The sequence below is a fragment of the Crocodylus siamensis genome, chromosome 3 (assembly GCF_052110815.1).
Source record: "Crocodylus siamensis isolate JL-2025a chromosome 3, ASM5211081v1, whole genome shotgun sequence".
Lineage (NCBI taxonomy): Eukaryota > Metazoa > Chordata > Crocodylia > Crocodylidae > Crocodylus > Crocodylus siamensis.
The window spans coordinates 154226068-154241001 of record NC_143397.1 but is presented as its reverse complement, the minus strand read 5'-3'; the positions used below and the strand labels follow the sequence as shown (position 1 = coordinate 154241001).

Sequence of the window (14934 nt, the reverse complement as noted above, 5' to 3'; positions counted from 1 at the left end):
GTAACTCTAGGCACTGTGCATTTAGTTAGTACTTTATTAAGGAAGTACTAAACTAAATGTGCAGTATCTAAGGCACATTAATGAACATGTAGACATACCCACTGTCTAGTAGCTTACTGCACAGTAAATCAAGGCTGGAGTAAATGCATGTGTAGATGCACCCAGTGAAAGCTAACAGGAAGATCACGGAGAGTATTAGGAGCGCAAACAATTTCTGTAGAGTTTTGAAACGGCTTTGTTCAAAAATGTCTTGCAGATTTCTATTATCCCTGTAGTGTTTAGTGGACATGAAAATTATATTTCTAAATCACTTAAAAGTCAGTTGGATTTTTCTCCAGACAGTCTTGTTGATTCTGCTGGGCAGATCCTGGTCCCTGGAATTTATGAAGCTGTAGCTCCTCTCACAGAAAAAGAGAAGAAACTCTATGAAGAAAATGAATATGACGTAGATCAGATCAAGGCCAAATATGGAATAAAACACTTTCTTTACAAAACTAAGGTATATGATACCTATATTTTTATTTTAGTAATAGAATTTTCCTGGACTGGTTTCAGACTTTTCAGTTGAAATATCAAATTGTGTGTTTTACTGAAGTCAATGGAAGTCTCTAATGAATTGACTGAACTTTGAATCAAGCCCTCAGATCAGTGGTCCTTTCACACCTCTCCTCAAGCACCACCTCTGTTAAAACTGGTATATTAAGTCAACCAATTGATGGTTATCAGTTTATTTTTTAAAAACCTCTACTTTAAAATGGGCAATTTTGTATGAGGAAGCTTGTGCATTAATTTTCCTATCATTCTTCTCAGAACCTTTGTGTAATTTGTAATCTTAGGGCTATTCAGGGCATGAAAAATGACTTGTGTGTGGAACTAACAGAATGCTTTCTGTGCAAAACTTCATTGCAAATATTAAATAATAATGATTGTAGAGGCCGCACCAATGCTACTACTAGTAATGGTTGCCAAGAATAGTTTCACTTTTTGACAGATCCATATATCGCCAGAACTCTAAGGACACAATTATGTTCTTGGTAAAATAGATGTTTTCATGAGGATTATACCCATTCAACTGAGAAAAGAATTTGGGCCTACTACCAATTCTTTAATCTGCTAAAAGCCCTGACTCTTGAGGAAAGGGGGCTGGCAGAACTTGTGTTGGAATCTCTACCACAAAAGTAGCATATTGTCAGCAAAGACACATTCCTTTGTGATATCTGATATATCAATGTGTGAAAATATGGACATGGATTTTTATAAAATAACATTTTAAGAATGTAATTTTTCCAACAAAAATATTGCTTAAATAATCTTTCAAATTAACTTATTCATTAAGTATTGGCCATTGTTTTATTTTCATGTCACTTCTATTCTTCTAATACCATTAACCTTAATAGTACCATTCATCTTAATAGAACTCATAAAAATGAGAAAATACTCATTGGAATTAGATGTCAAATTAATATAAAATCTCAGATGTGGTGTGTTTGTTATGAAAACTAATTTCTAGCTTGATCTGATATCATAAATACCACAGTAAAATGTGTAGTTAAAATAGCTATCAAACCTAACATTTACATCAGATTTATTTTTTTTACGATTTCCTTTTGTGGACTTGAAAAGATGATTTGTATAGTTGCAGAAAGCTAAATGTTTGGAAGCTGGACATCTTCACACATAATAGATATTATGCTTTAATAAATAGATCTCTTTCATGTTGCTATAATAAATTGGTTTTAAAAAACAAGTCATGGAAAATTTGGCATTGTCAATCTCTAGGCAGGTTTATATATAGCGTACTTAAAGAACCCACAGTTTTACTATGTATGCGTGAATAATAATACTGATGTTGCCACTTGTCTAGGAATCATTTAGGTGATCTGTCATTGTGAAATAACATGAAGTGCTAGCTAATTACATGCCACCTCTGCTTTGATGCATTTACATTTTTTCACATCTTTAGGAAGAATTATTACTTCGAAGATCACACTATCCATCTCTTTCCATCCATGGAATTACAGGAGCTTTTTCTGCACCTGGAACTAAGACTGTAATCCCTGCAAAAGTAATTGGAAAATTTTCAATACGTCAGGTTCCAAACATGAAGCCTTCTGTAGTGAAGAAACAGGTACAGTTATGGATCTATTTTTTATTAATTCCTGCTGTATCACTTTTCACATTGACCCACACTGTACCAATGATCCTTTGGAGAAAGTGGTCTCTAGTTCTTTATTGCCTGCATGAGAGGACACTGGAACTTTATCCATCTGAGGGTCTGATCTGACAACTTGCTAAAAGCCCTCAGTTTCCAATTAATTCACATCAAATGAAAAATTTTTCAGGAGCTTTGGCATGTAATTGCAATAGGATGATTAATAGAAACTACCAGCTTCAGCAAACAATACTGTCTCTAGCTTTTGTTTGACTCGAGATGAAGCAATATGTACAATGTCCCATTGACACTAATGACTATTTCAAGAGGCGGATCCAGAGGGAGTTCTGTGGCATGGACATCTCCCACTTTCAACTGGAAGGCCTGTAATCACTTTCCTTCCAGCCTGGGAGCAGGCATGAGGGAAAGGATCCTGCCTGCCACTGCTGTCTCTGGCCAAGTCTGGGTATCAAAGATGAGGCCCACAGTCCATGGAACCCCATCATCCAGCCCCCTTGGTGCTACCCCTAGATCTGAATTAACCAACATGCTACTGGACTGGCCTTGCAGGCAGGGTCCATGACATGTGCGGTGCCTGGTCCAGCTACTCTGGGGTCCACGCTGTACGTAGTGCCTGTCCCAGCTGGTCCAGGACTGCACTACATGTGGAGTTTACTCCAGGACCGGTGTTGCCCATGGTGCTCATTCTAGTTCATTCGGAATCCACATTGCACGCAGTGTCCTCTCCTGGCTAGTCCAGAATGCGTGCTGCAAACAGGATGGTCCTGGACTGGCCAAAATGTCCCCAATATGGCATGGAGGGAAGGGAGGAGGGCAGGAAGGTCCATGGGCATAATTTGGCCCATGGACTGGCCCCTTGCCACTCCTCCAGCCTGCAGGCCCAGATGGGTTTAACACCCCTTGTATAGAACTTATTTCTGAATAGGACCTGCTAATAAAATTGGGCAACAAAAGGCTGTAAGTGCCAGTTCAGGTGTTGATGCTTGATGGCAATACAAGAACAATGTAGCTGGGATTCTCTTCCCAGACTCTTATGTAACCTGGGCGGCACTCCAAGGAGTACACCCTCTCCAACTGAAGGGATCAAAGCAGGTGCACAAGCACTGTGGGAGGTGTAGGGACTCTCCTCCCTCTATAGAGCAGAGCCAGACCACCAATGGGGACTTAACCATATACCTTTTAATACTGGGAACATAATAGGCATAAATCAGAGGATATAGTGGACACTACGATGCCTCAAGGGGGCAGGATTCAACAAAGGTTAGACACTTACAATCATTGACAAAAAACAGGGTTAACAAAATATAAAACACAAACAGCAGAGCAAACAATATGGGTTGGTGAAATATAAAAAGGCACAAAATGCAAAATGTCAAATGACAAGGAAATATAGGGCCTTGGTCCCTGGAGGGGGGAGAAAACACAATGGCCCCTTTCCACTGCAAGAAGATTTGCTGCTTGTTATCTCACTCACCCCAAGTCACCTCAGCTGAGACTTGAACCCAGATCTCCCATGTGATAGAAAGAAAGGCTGCCACACAGCCACCACTGGTGGCATTACTCCAGCCTTCTAGGGGTCTTGACCTTCCCAGAGCCCCGGCCTCATGTCAAACTGCCTGGCCTTTGATTGGAGGATTTCATAGATTTCATAGACATTAGGGCTGGAAGGGACCTCAGAAGATCATCAAGTGCAGCCCCCCGCCCAAAGGGCAGGAAGTCAGCTGGGTTCATAGGATCCCAGCAAGATAAGTGTCCAATTTACTCTTGAAGGTGTTCAATGTAGGTGCTTGAACCACCTCCGATGGCAGGCTGTTTCAGACCTTGGGGGCTCGGACAGTAAAGAAATTCTTCCTTATGTCCAGCCTGAAACGGTCTTGTAGTAGTTTATGACCGTTTGACCTTGTCATCCCTTGGGGCGCTCTGGTGAATAAACATTCCCCCAGATACTGGTGGTCACCCCTGATAAACTTATAGGTGGCCATCAGATCACCCCTGAGCCTACGCTTTTCCAGGCTAAAGAGCCCCATGGCTCTCAGCCTGTCATCATAAGGTCTGCTTTCATGACCTCTGATCATGTGCGTGGCTCTTCTCTGGACTCTGTCAAGCTTCTCCACATCCTTTTTGAATTGTGGAGACCAAAACTGGATGCAATAATCCAGCTGCGGCCTCACCAAGGCCAAGTACAGGGGGAGAAGGACATCCTGGGATTTGCTTGAGAAGCATCTATAGATGCAAGCCAGCATTTTGGTTGCTTTACTAGTCGCAGCATCACATTTCAGGCTCATGTTCATCTTGTGGTCAATCATGACCCCCAAGTCTCTTTCTTCCGTAGTGCTATCCAACGTAGCACTGCCGAGCCTATAAGGATGCTGCAGGTTTTTCTTCCCAAGGTGGAAAACCTTGCATTTTTCGGTGTTAAACACCATCAGGTTCTTGTCCGCCCATTTGCTGAGCTTGTCCAGGTCAGCCTGGATCACCCACCTGTCTTCTGGCATGGATGTTTTCCCCAAAGTTTGGTGCCATCGGCAAACTTGGCCAGTCCGCTTCTGACTCCAATGTCCAAATCATTAATGAAGATGTTGAACAATATGGGTCCAAGGACAGAGCATTGGGGGACCCCACTAGTCATAGGGCATCATGATGATTGACTTCTGTCAATTACTACCTTCTGGGTCCAACCACGGAGCCAATTTCCCAGCCAGCAGATCATGGTGGATGCAGTTTCACCAAGAGGTGATTGTGGGATACCAGGTCGAAGGCTTTTTTGAAGTCAAGATATATGACATCAATCTCTTCTCCCTTGTCCAGGTGATAGGTCACCTGGTCGTAGAAGGAAATGAGATTGGTCAAGCAAGACCTACCCGCAACAAACCCGTGCTGGCTATCCCTTAGGATGTTGACGTTTTCCAGTCCATTAAGGATGGCCTCTTTAATAAACTTTCCTAAGATCTTCCCCGGGGTAGAAGTCAGGCTGATGGGCCTATAGTTTGCTGGATCCACTTGCCTCCCTTTCTTGAAGATAGGCACCACATTGGCCTTCTTCCAACCTTCAGGCACCAGAGCACCAGGAGTTTTCAAAGATCCTTGCCAGGGACTGGGCTATGATGCTCGCCAGCTCCTTGAGTACTCTGAGATTGTCAGGGCCAGCTGACTTGAAGATATCCAGCCTCTCAAGATGTTCCTTCATGAGGTCAGCATTAATGGAGGGCAGGGGATCTCCCTTACCCGGACCTCCCTGTCCTGTAGCGGGCATGGGCGTCCCATGGGACTGATGAAAGACTGACGCAAAGTACCCATTTAATAGGTTGGCTTTTTCCTGGGTGTCAGTTGTCAGTTGCCCCATCTGGTTCAGCAGGGGTCCAACGTTGCCCTTGCTTTTCCTCCAGCTCCCCACATATCTGAAAAAGGACTTTTTATTGTCCTTGATGCTCAAAGCTAGTTGGAGCTCAATTGCAGCCTTGGCTTTCCTGATTTGTTTCCTGCAGGACTGGACCAGTGCAGAATAATCCTTCTTGGAGGTGAATCCTGTCCTCCATCCTTTGTAGGCCTTTCTTTTTAGCCTCAGGAGGTCTGCTAGGTCCCTGGAAAGCCAGAGGGGCTGCTGTGCCCTCTTGTTGCCTTTCCTCTGAGATGGAATAGACTTAGCTTATGCATTGAGGATCGCTCCCTTGAGGAGCAACCACTCTTCTTGAACTCCCCTCTCCCTGGGGTCATGGTCCCTTGGGGCCTGACTGACAAGCCTCCTGAGCTTGTCAAAGTTGGCTTTTCTGAAGTCAAGGACTTCCGCGTTGCTGACTGACTTGCCATTACGGTGGATGGTGAAGGTAATCAGCTCATAGTCGCTGTCACCCAGCTTCCCATCGATCGCTAGGTCGCCAGTTAGTGACCTAGTAGCCAGTACCAGGTTAAGCAGTCCTTTGCTTCTTGTTGGCCCATATACTTCTTGAGTCAGGTAGAAGTCATCCATGCATGAGCTTTTGTGACCACTCGGATTTTGCTGGGTGATCCTCCCATGAGATATCCAGGTAATTGAAGTCACCCATGACAACCATGGTCCTGGAGCATGCAGCCTCAGCCAGTTCCCAGGTGAACTCCTGGTCAAGCTCAGGACTTTGGGTGGGAGATCCGTAGTAGACTCCCACTGTTGTGTCCCCTGTGCCATGTTCCCCACAGATTTTAACCCAGAGGGTCTCCAGTCGTCCACCATGGTCACCAATATCAGCTTGCAGGGACATGTAGCTTTCCTTAACATAGAGAGCTATACCTCTTCCCCTTTTATCTACACGATCCCTCCTGTACAGGGTATAGCCATCTTTACCCAAGGTCCAGTCATGGGTGGAGTCCCACCAGGTCTCCATTATCCCTATGATGTTATACTTATTTGTACTGAGCAGGAGGACAAGCTCTTCCTGCTTATTCCCCAAGCTCCTGGCATTTGTGTACAGGCAGGCAAGTGTCCCCTTGGGGGCTCTTGCCTTGCCCACAGATTGTACCAGGGCTGGGACAAGGGTGGGCTCCCTTAAGTGCCTTGGCCCTCTGGCTTTGCAAGGGTTGCTCAGCGAGCCAGCAGTGGCGGTAGCCCCTGTGCCCGGTGGAGCAGGTCAGCCAATCTGGCTGAGAAGACCCTCCTCCCCAGGGGAGAGAGGTGGAGGCTATCTCTTCCCAGCAGCTCACTGCCTCTCTCACCAAAGAGCGGGCTGTGGTCATGGAAGCCAAAGCCTTCCCAATGACACCAGCACCTCAGTCTTTGGTTGACTACGTGGATTCTCCTCTCCCTCCTCAGCTCATAGCCTGAGACTGGGAGGATCGACGAGAACACCACCTGTTCCCCCAGACCCTTTAGCCCCACTCCCAAATCCCTGTAGCAGCAGACCTCCCAGACTAAGGGGTCGGGGTGGCAGATTGCCCCCGCAGTCCCCGTCAGGATGGAGTCTCCCACAACAAATACCTTACGTTTTGTCTTGGGGAGAGCGGGGACTGTAGCAGTTGAGCCTGTGTTGCCTGTGGGAGCTGGCAACTCAGCAGGCTCTGCTGGAGCAGCAAGAGGTGTGTACCTGTTGCTAAGCTCCGGCGGGGCAGGGGCCTTGGTGCAGCGGGCCTTAGGGCCCTTGACCACCTTGGTCCATGCCCCTGACTGGACAGAGTGGGAAGTCCCGGAGTCCTCCTTTGTCCTGGAGGGAGATGGTGGTCTACCCTCCAGCTCCCAGGGGAGAAGGGCCTGGCAGTAGGAGTTGCTCTCCTGGTCACAATCCCTGATGGCATGCAGTCTCTGGACTGTGGCCTGGAGCTCCTCCAGCTGGCATGCCAGAGACCCCAAAAGGGAGCAGAACCCACATGGGGAGGTGGCCATGCTCCCAGCTGCCAGAGCCTGAAAAAGAGACAGGCAGCCGACACAGCCAAGAGCCAGGGGCTCCATCTGCATGGAGCCTGGAATCATGGGCTCCGTCTGGGTGGCCATCTCTGAAGTGCCTGAAGGAGGGGCCACAGAGCCTGAGGGGACCCTCAGGGTGCGACGTGTGCCCGTCCATGTCATGCCTCTGGTAGGCTGGCTACGGCTGGGACTGTCTACCCTGGGGGGTTCGCAGGCAGGGTCTCGGGCCCTCCCGCACACCCTCCTGCGCGAACTCTGTGCTAACTCATGCACCGGCAGGCAAGTGCGCCTATTTGCATAGCCTGTTCACATGGCTCCGGTCATGTGGCTCCCTGGAGGGCTGGGCGAAGTAGGGTCCTGGGCATGGCTTGACCCGGCCCAGCTCCATGCAGCCACCTCTGCCCACTCACTGAGGGGTTAACCCCCTCCCACCATGGGCAGTGCTTGCCTCTGGATGTGCTGGGGGTTGGTGGGGGGCTCTGTGGCTGCTGGGGGGTGTTTAGGGGGCTTCGGGGGAGTGGAGGAGCACCAAGCTTTCACCCATGCATCTCTTGCCACTCTGGAGCCTAACGGGCTTTTTTTGCTGTTGGCGGGCCCTTTTAAACTGCGCCCAGGAGCTGGAAGCAGAGCTGGGAACCTCTCAGGTCGCTGCTCAGATCCTTCCTGGAGTGGGGGAAGCCTCTCCTGCTGGGTGCAGCCTCTCATAGGGGATCCTGGAGCCCAATGGGGAGCCTCTCTTGCCAGCCACACACCGCACTGCTGAGGGTCCCACTGCTGCCTGCAGGTCCTGCTCTTTCAGGCTCTTCCGAGGCACTGCTCCTGACCCACTGGCTCAGCTCTTGCCAGCTCTGTGAAGCTCCTTCCTTGTTGTCCCTCGCTGGTCTCTCCCCTGCATCAGCCCATGCTGCCCCTTCTATCCCCCTCAGGTGACCCAAGGGACCAATCGGGACATGGGGGGGTGAGTCTCTGGGGCCTTATTGGTGTAGAAAGGGAATCCCAAGTCCTCCAATCATCTTTTGCCCTTTCAAAACCCCTGGGCTAGGTCACTGCCAGCTAGCCCGTCACACTTAACATTTCACTTTCAGTTTGTGTCCTAACAGTGGGATGCTTGGGCTTGACCATCTCCTACATGAGTTTGTTGTGCCAAGTCACCATTTTAAAACACATGAACACAATTTACTTTATTATGCACACATTTATTTCCTTCAGGTGATAGACTATCTGAACAAGAAATTTGCTGAACGGAAGAGCTCTAACAGTGTTAAAATAACCCAGGTTGCGGGAGCTAAACCTTGGCTATCTGATATAAATAATCCTCAGTTTTTGGCAGCAAGGAAAGCAATTAAAAGAGGTTTGGTCACTTTTACTGGACAATTACATTGCACAGTTGAAACTATAAAACTGCAAAAGTAGTAACTACAAAATGTAAACCAGGTTATGTGCCTCATTTTGAATCATGCACATGGTGCTTGTATTATGCATATGATGTGTTCATATCAAATTATACTTTTTTACATGGCTGTCCACATCATAATATTTATTTGTTTTGAGCCTTTGGTCATTATCAAGGATCCTGGGTTTTCTCTGTTTAAAAATTACAAATTCTCTCATTAACTCCCCTCCCCCAAATTCTCTGATTTAAAACCTCCAAATCTGTGTTTTTCCATGATTAAAGTGAAATGCCACTATATATGATACATTATAAATACCTATATATTTTGGTGTTTGATTTTTTTTTTTTAATAATAAAAAATCAGAGCTCTCCCTGCCCCCTCATTCACCAAGATATGGGTCCAGCTGTGGTTCTCCCCCCATCCCCACCCCTATGCTTTGTGGTGCTGAGCAGCCACAATATGCCAGTGCCCTGCCCCTGTTGGTGCCCCTCACTCCCAACCCACAGCCCCCACAGCCCTGCTGGTGCTTTTCATTTCTGATCCACAGCCCCCTTGGGCCTGCCAGTGCCATTCAAACCCCACTCACAACCTCTTGTCTCCCTAGCCCTACTGGGATTCCCAACCTACTCCCAACCTACAGCCCCCTGGCCTTGCCAGTGCCCCTCACTCCCAACCCCCCAGCCCTACTTCTGCCCCTTGCTCATGACCCATCGCCCCTTGCCCCCCACAGCAGTGCCCAACCCCTGGCTGCCACCCATGGGAGGTGGTGGCTGCTTCAGCCAGAGCAGAGTTCCCCCTCCCCCATGGACAACACAGCTGGAATGGAGCCTGTGGGGGTGGGAGAGATGTGGGCTGGCTATTGTAGGCTCAAGGCTCCCTGCCCAGCTGTCCTTGCCCCAGGGGTCTCCACAGCCCAGCATGTGCAAGCCATCATAGCAAGGCAGGGTAGGGAGGCTTGGTGCCACCACAAAGAGCCCCATGCCATCATGGTGGGGTGCCCCCTGTCCATCTGGCAGCAGTGGAGGCACAACTCCATGTCACCACCACTGCTACCAGGTGGGCAGGGGGCGCCTTGCCACGTGGTGGCACAGGGTTTCTGGCAGTGGCAATGAGTGTCCCTACCCTGCTTTGCCCTGCCATGATCAGTTGCATATACTGAACTATGGAAGCCCCTTGGGCAAGGATAGCAGAGCAGGGAGCCTCGAGTCCACACCGGTCAGCACATATCCACCCCTGCTAGGCACACAAATCTCGGGGGCACATGCCCCTCCAAGTCTCCCTCCCTGGGAGCATGCACAGTGATGGGGAGCTGACCCCCCGCCATTCCCTGGACAAGCCGCCTTTGGCTCTGTCCCGTTCTCTGCCCAGGCCTCATGGCCACAAATTCCTGCCCCAGCCCTGAGCTCCATGTACCACTCTGGCTGGGCAGCAAACTCCAGCCCCAGCCCTGCCCAACTCCTTCCCTCACTGTGAGGGCCTCAGTTCCAACTGCCCCTGACTTACTTGCACTTTGCTGCGGCCTAGCTGTCACGTGTATGTGTGTGCACACATGCATGTGGCACCCCCAGCTGATGGTTCTTCTCATGGTCCTCCCAGCCTCAAGCAGCCCCTTGAAGGCTGAAACTCTGTCAGCCTGCAAGAGGAAACCTGTGGTTTCCTGCATTTTTCTCCTTAAAAAGAGAAAATCTGTGGTGAACAGGAAACATGGATCCCTGGACGTTATATATTTCATTAATATTCCAGTGTACTGAATGATCATATATCATACACATAACTATTCACTGATTGCCCGTATCACTTTTCAGTAATTTGACTATTTGAAGCTGCTCAATACTTGGTTGAATACTAAGCCCTTAGTACTACTGGCTTCAACACTTCAGATGGTAGCCAGGGTCTGTTGTGCAGTCATTTGTAGGTTCAGGATCTAAAATTATATAATGGGCACACCCCAGAGATAAAAAGTCGATCATTTGGGCCCAGGCTTAACAACATCAGATATGAGTAGCTTTTCTAAAAGACAAAGAAAATATCTATGAGATATTCTCATAAAAAAAAAGTAGGAATCAAGTCTTGTAGTAGAACAATGTGCTAAAATACCCAGATATATAGGCAGAAAGGGCATTACATTTAGCTTCTAAAGATCAGGCTAATTTTTATAAAGCATATGTTGTTTTCTCCATTCCCTAGTGTTTGGCAAAGAGGCTGAAATGATCCGGGCAGGTGGGACAATTCCAATTGTCACACATTTCGAGGAATTGACTGGAAAGAGTATAATGTTATTAGGAATAGGAGGACCAGATGATGCTACGCATGGGCAAGATGAAAAGATCAGCAGGTATTCTTACTCTCTTCCTTAAGAATCATGAAAATGAACACCTTAATGGAGGGGGAAATAAGCTACTTTGAATGTTAGTGATTTTTTTAAAATATAATTTTACGAAAACCCCTTGCTAGCATTTTAAGAGAATGTTGCACTGACACCACTTTTTAAAATTTTCATGTATAACTCCGATGTATACATAGGGGTTCCTCCCTCCCACCAAAGAATTTGTCCCAGCTAGAATTGTTTAAACAGCTAAGCTATCATCTACTAGGAATTTTTAAGAATTAGTCAGTTATAAAATCCAGGTTGAAGAGTCCCTTTACATAGCATTGTTGATTCATTCGACATTTATATTGCAGTTCTAATGACTAAGAGCAGTGAAATTAAGTTGACATTGGTTTTATCACAATATCTGTATACTTGGTTACATAGAATTTCCTGTGTTTATGAAAGGAATAATAGTTTGATAAAAGATGCATGGTAGCAAGTGAATGTTTTGTTTTAGTGAACCTGTGATAAATACTTGAATTACATATGAGTTACTAGAAGCAGCTGAGAGATAAATGTGGTGAATAATTCAAGCTGAAATAGAGACACAACACTTCAATGAAATAAAGATCTACTTGCAAGGAAATCCATGGCCATCTATTTTCATGTTCAGCAATAGTTGAATAAAAATGATTAAATAGTTACCTTATTAATTCTGGACCAAAAATATTTTATTTGAAATCTGAATACAAATCTCCAGCTTCTCTTCAGACAGGTGAAGTAAGACACAAGGCTTGTATTTTTCTCCCAGTGAAGTGTGTATGTAAGATGGACACTGGTTTCACTCGGAGTTTAATGGCAGCTCCATCAGCCATACCCTGTCCTCAGTCTGTGGGTTGGTTGAGGAGAGCCCCTCAGCCATGCTTTTGGCTCCCAGCTCTTAGAGGCAGAGCCAACCCTGGTGCAGGCTTCCCTTGTCCATGAACGGCACGTGCACCCAGCAGCTGGTGGGGCATGGCTGCCCCTGCAGCAGTGGGAGCATAGTGGCAGGAGGCCGGTGGCAGTGGGCAGGGAGCACCCGCAAATGCTGCCAGCACTGTTGGCGGCACAGAGGGAGTTGGCAAGCGCCAACCAAGCAACCACCCACAGATGCTGTCAGCAGCAGTGGCGGTGGCCAGGGGTGATCATGGACCTCCTGCAGATGCTGCTGGCGGTGCTGGTGGTGGGGTGGCAAGTGGTGACTGCCCGCAGGGGGTGCACTGCCACACACAGGGGGTGCACCCCCTACTCATCACCCCTGTACCCCCTCAGTTGGGCCAGAGACTAAGGAGGGGATGTGGCAAGGGGCTCCAGCCATGATCCTGGCTCCTGGAAGCATAGCAAGTATGTGTGTGTATCTGAAGAACTCCCATGCTTTGTAGTTAAGTTACTCTGTTTCCTCTGTTTTCTTATAGATACAATTTCATTGAGGGAACAAAACTATATGCAGCTTTTCTTCAAGAACTTGCAACTCTCTAGAAAAACATCCTGTGGCATAATACGTCTTAATAAAAACTACTGTGTGCATTCCATATAATTTTGGATGTCTTGTCTGATAAATATATATTAGTAAATATAATTCAGATTCTAATGTAAACCTAAATTGTTTTTTTTTCTAGAAATTGAACATGAAAAATGAACATTATGTATCATATAAAGCAGGGGTGTCAAACTCACCCAATTCCCCTAGCCTGGATTTTGATCTTAGGGCTCCTTGTTGGCCAGATTTGGATGTGGTGTTGGGGTGTGACTCATTTGCTACATCTTGATGGGAAATATCTATTCGGTAGGATGAATGTTCTGCCTTGCCAGTCCATCTGATCTTGTTGTGCCTGAGCAGGGATCAACTATTTCCCCTGGAAAGATAAGTAAACGGGGGCAGGGAAAGGGACAGAACAGGTCTTCCCCGGCAGAAGTCCAAACTAATCTCCTAGGGGAAGAATACTTGGGGAAACAGTTGATGTAAACCAGCCAAAGTAGAAGGGAGAAAGAGACCAGTTTTTTTGCAAGGCTTCACCTCCCCTATACCCTGCCCTTTTCCTCGTGGGTGGATGGTCGCTATTCTCCATGGATGTTGAGTGGAGCCTATCCTGATCTTTCTCTCTCTCTGGTTTTAACTTACAGTGCCTTGTCTTCTTTCTTTGCCAGTTTCATCATGATATGACTTCCCCCATGAGTTCAAGTAAGAATTATATTCATGAACTCATTAGTAGTTCCTCCCCTGCAGGCCCCAGACCCTCTGACTTTGTATCTTCTCAATTGTTCTTTTCTGCAAAATGAGAGCAGGATTCCCCTTAACTTTAAATCAAATCTTCTCACCCACTGATATGGAAAAGTTTCCCACTGATATGAAAAAGTTAAATGTTAGAGAAGGCTTTTTACCTGCGGTTCTCTTCTCCCTGTATTATTTTTATAATTCAAAATTTGTGGGTACACCTCCTGGATCTTTTTTCCCTTTCTCCAAGGCAGCATGATTCTGCTTGGTTTTTCTTTCACCAGCAGGATGTGTATAACTTTTTTTCTCTATGCTGGCTGCCTCAGTTTTCTCCTTGGTCCCCACTCCTCCCTGCAGACCAGCTCACTTCCTGTCTCTTTTTCCCTTCTACTTTGGCTGGCTTACATCAACTGTTTTCCCCAGGTATTCTTCCCCTAGGAGATTAATTTGGATTTCTGCAGGGGAAGACCCGTTCTGTTCCTTTCTCTGTCCCCGTTTACTTATCTTTCCAGGGGAGAGAGCCGATCCCTGCTCAGGCCTTGTCCCAGTCTTGGCAGCTCCCAAGGTTCCGGCACACAGGTCTTCTTCTTTGGGGCTTGTACCCTCCCATCATCTCCAGTGACATTTTCTCCACTGGGGACACCAAACACTGGGCTCTCCTTAGCATCCTCCCTTTAAATTGCCCGCTTCTTACCATGGGCCAATCAGAGCCGGTTCACTAGAGCAGGTGTTCTTGTGCTCCTGGGATTGCCAGCCCCTGGGATTGCATTCCCCTGCACACCACGGCTATGCCGTGTATCCAGACCTGGACAGGTGAGTCTCTGGCCAGCATGGTTATTCCTACAGGAGCGTGGAAGGGGCTGGGACCCTGCCTCTGCCACAGGGTGGATAGTAGTGGTGGCTATGAGGAGTTTGTAGCAGGTTGTCTGGTTGTACCACACAGTCTTTCCCTGGGTGAACCCATCCACAGAGCACAGCATAAACTGTGAGTCTGCAAATATAAAGTACAAATAATAAAGGGGTAAACCAAACCTTGTGGCCTTTTGCCAGACATGGAGAGAGTACCCTGGCTCACTGCTCCAGCCTCTAGTTTCACAGCCATCTGTCTCTCTCCCCATGTAGCTCTCTTCCCTGGGAGCTTTTAACTTCCTCTGGGCCAGCTAATCATTCCTCATCAGCTAGCTCAGTCCTCACAGGTGGGCCTGTAATCACTTTCTTGCTACCTGGAGATGGGGCTCTGTCTCAATTTAGGTGGTAGGCCCAACATCCTCTTGCCACACCTCTGAATTCCTGGTTCTTCTAGGACATGTGTGGGCAATTAGTTTGGCTGGAGGGCAGCTTAATGAGTTTTGGTGAGCTGTAAAGTACTGCAAGGGTAGCCCTGCCCCTTGACAGGTGCCCTCCCACTGGTCACCATTTCGGGACCAAAAG

The 14934-nt window shown here is 47.4% G+C and overlaps 1 protein-coding gene across 1 annotated transcript in view; it reads left to right on the top strand.

Moving 5' to 3' along the window:
- Positions 1-12831, top strand: part of LOC149869016 (cytosolic non-specific dipeptidase-like) — a 37270-nt gene extending 24439 nt beyond the window's left edge. Inside the window, exons 8-12 of the mRNA XM_090037297.1 lie at positions 339-499; positions 1964-2128; positions 8754-8895; positions 11126-11273; positions 12704-12831. Coding sequence (XP_089893423.1) covers positions 339-499; positions 1964-2128; positions 8754-8895; positions 11126-11273; positions 12704-12767 — 680 coding nt within the window. The 3' untranslated portion in view covers positions 12768-12831. The remainder of the gene's footprint in view (positions 1-338; positions 500-1963; positions 2129-8753; positions 8896-11125; positions 11274-12703) is intronic.
- The last annotated feature ends 2103 nt before the right edge of the window (positions 12832-14934 follow it).